General features: G+C 61.1%; 2 protein-coding genes across 2 annotated transcripts in view; one reads left to right on the forward strand and one right to left on the reverse strand.

Annotated features, from left to right (window-relative positions):
* The window catches only part of LOC104294177 (very low-density lipoprotein receptor-like), a 6,747-nt gene extending 4,832 nt beyond the window's left edge, over positions 1 to 1,915 (forward strand). Inside the window, exons 12-16 of the mRNA XM_009893758.1 lie at positions 247 to 375; positions 549 to 656; positions 752 to 988; positions 1,118 to 1,541; positions 1,759 to 1,915. Coding sequence (XP_009892060.1) covers positions 247 to 375; positions 549 to 656; positions 752 to 988; positions 1,118 to 1,541; positions 1,759 to 1,915 — 1,055 coding nt within the window. The remainder of the gene's footprint in view (positions 1 to 246; positions 376 to 548; positions 657 to 751; positions 989 to 1,117; positions 1,542 to 1,758) is intronic.
* A 1,486-nt stretch (positions 1,916 to 3,401) lies between these two features.
* CLDN23 (claudin 23) lies at positions 3,402 to 4,100 on the reverse strand. The gene has a single exon (XM_009893678.1). The coding sequence runs from the start codon at positions 4,098 to 4,100 to the stop codon at positions 3,402 to 3,404; it is 699 nt and encodes a 232-aa protein (XP_009891980.1).
* Between the last annotated feature and the right edge of the window lie 1,350 nt (positions 4,101 to 5,450).

Genomic DNA, 5,450 nt, shown 5'->3' on the forward strand with positions numbered 1-5,450 from the left:
GTGTGGCCTGGGCCGGCAGTGGCCGCAGAGCGGTCTGGAGGAGAGCCCGGGCTCCCACTGGCCTCACCTTCGGGGGTGCTGGTACCCGGCTGTACTGGGCGGACCGGGGTGAGTGTGGGCTGAGTTGAGGTGCTGCAGGGGGTAGTGGGGGTGTGGGTGCTTCATCTGCAGGGCACGGCCACGAGGGGCAGCCCAGAGCCCTCTGTTCCCCCCACTTCTGATGTCCCCTGCATCTGTGCCCTGCAGAGAGAGGCACCATCAGCAGTGTCGAGCTGGACGGATCCCACTTCCGGGTGGTGCGGGAAGGGCTGCATGGCCTCTCACTTTTCACCATTGGAGAAGGCTTTCTGCTCTGGAGCACAACCTCAACCAACGGTGAGTCCATTTGCTATGCTTTGTCCAGCTCCTCCTCCTGCACCAGGACACAGTCCCTGTGAGGTGCAGGCTGCCCCTCCTCAGGGTGAAGGGCAGGCTGGGGGACCCCACTTCCCATCCCGGCCACCCCTGTGGGAGGAGGTGGAGCAGTGCTTGACCCCATGTGTCTCCAGGCTCCAGCAAGATCTGGCACAGCCGGCTGGAGCGGGCCGAGAGCTGGTGGTTCCCGATGGAGCAGGAGTTGGTAGCCATGAGGATTTACAGCCAGTTCTCCCAGGAAGGTGGGTCTGGGGCTGACCCAGCCTGGTAGCTGGGGGGTGAGCTGTGCCCTGTGGTGGCCGTGCTAACACGTGCTTTTTTTTTTTTTTTTTGGCAGGCACCAATGGCTGTGCGAAGAGTAACGGGGGCTGTGCCCAGCTCTGCCTGCCCAACCCTGCGGGGCGGCTGTGCCGCTGCTCCCCCGGCTATCACCTGGTGCGTGGGGTGGCGTGCACGCTGGCACTGCCCTGCCCGGCCCCGCTCCAGGCTTGCCCTGACCTCCAGACCTGCATCTCTGGAGAGCAGGTCTGCAATGGACACCCTGACTGCGCTGATGGCTCCGATGAGTCTGACTGTGAGTGCCTGCCCACAGCCGGGGTGTGCAGGCATCCTGGCTGGGCACAGGGGCAGCCTGCCCAGTCTCCCCCAGTTTGGGAAGGACGGTCTCACCTGGGTCTCTGCTGACCTATGCCCATCCCTCCAGGCCCCTCTGTGGAGGTAGGGACGCAGGTCCCCTTGGCGGCACCATCAGTGATGTCCCATGTGGAAGAACAGAAACCAGCCTTATCCACAGCTGCACCCAAGCCTCGGCAGCCTGGCCCCAGCCTGCCCACAGCCCCCGGCCCCCAGGAGCATGGAGAGCCCTTCCTGGTACCCCCCAGCACCGAGGAGGTGCTGGGGGCCATGCCATGTAGCAGCGAGACGTGTAACCTGCGCGGGGAGTGTGCCATCGAGGCTGGGCGAGTAACGTGCCACTGTGCCCTGGGCTATCGTGGTGACTACTGCGAGGAGGCAGAGGTGCAGCCTGTTGCAGGCCCTATTGCCCTGGGGGTGGCCGTGCTCCTGCTGCTCGCTGCTGCTGCTGTAGGGGCCCTGGCCTACATGCGGAGGCGGGACAGACGGAGGAGGTGAGCTCTGGGGCTGGGCTGGCCTGGGCCAGGTACACCTGCGGATGGAGAGGGACAGGGTCTCCCTGCCCAGGGACGGCGTGGTGTCCTGGGGTGCTCTTGGGCTATGTGGAAAGCTCCCGGCAGGGGTTGTGGCAGGACCTTGGGATCTGCCCCACCTCTAGGAGATGGCCATGCCATCCTCAGTGTGTGTTTTTTTCCTCCCCTGGATCTCAAGTACTGCCTCCACCCGGGTGCTGACCTTGTACCACCGTGAAAGCGACCCCGAGGAAGAGGATGATGAGGAGGAAGAGCTTCCCCCCAAGAGTGACACCTTTGTGAATGAAGCTTACGATGGGAAAGAGGTGAGCACCATCTGGAGCACGCCCTGGTAGGGACCCCCCTGCCACCCTGGGATGCCCCAAAGACCCTTGATATGCAGATCCCTTCCCAAACCCAGTGCTGGCATGGTGCCCACTCTTGAGGCAAGCTCTGCCTTCCTGCTGGGGGAGAGGGGCAAGACCTGGGGGTGGCTGGGGTCTGGCTGCTACAGGGGCTGTCTCGCTCTGCCTGTGGCTGGAGCCACTGTGCCAAGGTGTGGGGTGGGCCCAAGGAGTCTGGCTCAGATTTATCCCTGATCCACCCATCTGTGATCTCTGCAGGAGCTGCCAGCCCCACTGAGGAAGGGACCATCTAGCCCCAACACTGTATTTTCATAAAGGAACGTTGTGCAGCGTCTCTGGTGCCATCGTGGTTTGTGTGTGGTTTGGGGAGGGGAGGCTGGTTTGCTCTTTCCAGATCTCTAAGCTCTAGGGAACTTACAGGCCAGAGCAAAAAGCTTTGGGGGGGGGGGGGTTTAGGAAGTCTCCAGCCCCAACATACACTCTGAGCCACCTGAATCTGATCCCCTGCTGCAGGGTGCATCCTGTACTATCCCTTAACCACACTTCAGGGAATCTTGATTCACTGTCCCTCTGCAGCAAGGCTTAGCTTGCTGACCAGGGTGCTTTGGGCTCACCTGGGGTAAAAATCTGGCTGAATAGTTCTGCAAGGAACCTGGCTCAGCTTTTGACCTGTTATTCAGGGTGTCAACCAGGATTTTATAGCAGTTCTGACCTCCTGAGTGTCCCTTATAAACCAGTGAGACTGGTTTTACTGCCTTGCACCAAGCTAAATGATGAAAGGGGAAATATATGCTATTTCTTTTTCCCCCTGGGATCTCTTTTTTTTTTTTTCTTCTTTTTTCCCTCCTGAAGTGGCTGTGCTCAAGCAAGGAGAAACCTCTTCCAGGGCAGATTTTTGACTATGGGGTCAAAGTCCTTGGGGAAGGTGCTATAAAAGCTACTTGTCCCTTTTTACAGACCTTTCCTCCCTGCTTCAGGCAAAGCAGGGGGGAGCTGGGTTAGCTGTGCCCACTGGCTTTCAGCCCAGCTTGCCTGGCAGAAAGCCCATAACCATCCCACAGCGCAGACCTGTTCCTCTTCATTTATTTTGCTGTTTCCACAGCCCTGAGTTGAGCAGAGACAGGTGGGAGGTGCTCCCCTCCCCTCTTCCCAGCCCTGAGCGCTACACCTTGCTCATATGGGAACACTGGAGCTGCCTTTGCCCGAGCTGTTGCATGGTGTGGGAGGATGAGCATGGAGGGACTGGAGCCAGGGCTGGTCCTCAACCCAGCATGGCTTTGGCACAGTTGAGGGACCTGGAGCACAGCAGGCTTTTGAGGAGGTTGCAGAGATTCAAGCCTGGTCCTTGGTCTTGTTTACAGCCTGCTCTGAGGTGCCCAAAGAGAGAAGGGCATGGCTTGGAGGGGCAGGAGCCAGTGCTGCTCTCAGTGCCAGGCAGGTGGGCTGGCCGGCACCCACTGCTGTCCCTGTGCTGGGGCTACAAGTCCGAGTCACAAGGCAGGGTGCTCCTCTGTTGTTTGTCTCGCTCATCCCCCAGCACGTCCCAGGGATTGTAGTAAGTCCCAGTGGCGGACCACGGCCCATCCTCCAGCGCGGGGGTGGGGGGCAGTTTGGGGGCCCTGCGCTCCTTGCAGCAGTGGTGGAAGCTGAGGGTGAGGGCCAGCCCCCCCAGGATCTCCAGGCAGCTTCCCAAGTAGCTCAGCACCAAGCTGTAGCCTGCGACCAGTGTGCCACCAGCTGGTGCGGGCAGTGTCCACAGCTCATGGGTGTACCAGGAGGCAGGCACAAGGCTCAGCAGGCCTGAGATGAACAGCACAAGCCCTGCCACGCCAGCCACCAGGTGCCGTGGCTCCTTCTGCCAGCAGCGAACCCCCAGGGCAGCCACCGCCAAGCCCAGGAGGGTGAACGCCAGTGAGGTCGGCATCATCCCTTGGGCCACCCGCACAGGCACCTGCTCGAAGTAGCCCAGCTCATCAGCCTGCCCGCAGAGGCGGTCGTGGCTGCTCCGCTGCTCACTGCACATGTCCCAGATGCCCTGCTCCAAGACAAAGTCAATGGGCTGGTCGGATATGTGGCTCACCTGCCTCCAGTTGGGTGCCACCGTGCCTGTGAAGGTCAGCAGGAGCCCGCAGGGGCACAGCACCAGCCCCACGATCATCGCTGTCGGCGTCCGCATGCTGGAGAGGTGGGCGAAGCGGGCTCCGAGGTGCGGGTCGCCAACTCCTGCTTGCCGGAGAGGTCCGGGGAACGGGGAGGGGGATGTGTGCCCCGGGGGAGCCGGGTCTCACTGCTGCCGCCCGTCACCTGCGCAGAAGAGATGGCACTGGTGTCCCAGGGCTGCTGGCTGCCGGAAGGGCTATCCCGCGGCAGGGCAAGTAGTCCTAGGGTCCCCGCCGTACGGTGGGTAGCCCGCGGAGCCGGGGCGGGCCACCGCGTCCTGGCTGTGCTCAGGGCTGCGGGGAGGTGCCAGCGGTAGGAGGAAGTGCAGGCGGGAGCCCGGCACAGGCAGGAGCCCGGCAGAGGCAGGGCTGGCCGGTACAGGCAGGGCTGGCCGGCCCCCAGCCCCGGGGGCTGCAGGGGCCACCGGGACGTCTCGGTGTCACCCTGGGGCTTGGCAGCGCTCGGGGCCGGCTCCTCCTTGCTGGGGAAGCACAGGACCCTCTTACAGCTCACTCAGTTAAACCGGTTGTGAACTTATTTTACTATCAACTGAATTAATTTATGGAAATCGTTAATATTAAGATGAAACGCTAGCAGCTCTCAGAGTTGGTAAAGACCCCACGGTCCTCCCCAGGCCCAGGAGACCTTCCCAGCCCCTGGCCTTTGTCTTCTTTCTCTTCATCCCAGCAAACATCTCCCTGTCCTTCAGGGACTGCTCCCAAGCTTGGCCCTGCTCTTCCCTACCCAGGCTGTGCTCAGGGACCACCCACAGGCGCAGCAGCCTGGCTCCCGGTGGGAAAAGTCCCTGGGATGTCCCCTGAAACGGGTATGGGAAGTCACCACGTTTGAGAACCCCTGTGTGGCGTTTTGAGCCCCCAAAAGCACCGGTCTTGGATCTCTCCAAATTTCCCTGAATTTCTGCTAGTCACACTGACCCCAAAAGAGGGCAGCATCATCTGTGGATTAATTTGGGATGAGCAGCCCTAGCTGTCCTGGAGGGCTGGCTGCCCGTGTACCCCAGAGCATCTTTGCACTGCTGGTTTCGTAGCCTTTGCCACCTGGAGAGCTGGCTGGCTCTGTGCTGGACCAGCTGCTCCACAGCTCCCTTCCCCACTTCTGTGTCCTACAGCTATTTTCCTAAGTGCCCCTAAAGCCCTTCTGCTCTGTGGGTGCCAGATCATTTTGGGGATGGATGGCGGAAATGTTGATCACTGGATCACCTTGCCCAGCTGGAAGGCAGGGGTGGGTTGGCCTCAGCCAGATGCTCATGTCCCCAGCCACGTCTGCAGGGCAGCAATGCTGAGCGCCAGCTGTGCATAGCTCCAGACTGGGGACACCTGTAGTGTGTAGTTTGCTAAAATTTGGC

This window comes from Charadrius vociferus, unplaced genomic scaffold (genome assembly GCF_000708025.1).
Source record: "Charadrius vociferus isolate BGI_N301 unplaced genomic scaffold, ASM70802v2 scaffold59, whole genome shotgun sequence".
Classification (NCBI taxonomy): domain Eukaryota; kingdom Metazoa; phylum Chordata; class Aves; order Charadriiformes; family Charadriidae; genus Charadrius; species Charadrius vociferus.

Excerpts from the sequence above, each read along its gene's own strand:
- CLDN23 (XM_009893678.1), bottom strand. The coding sequence starts at position 4,100 with ATGCGGACGCCGACAGCGATGATCGTGGGGCTGGTGCTGTGCCCCTGC.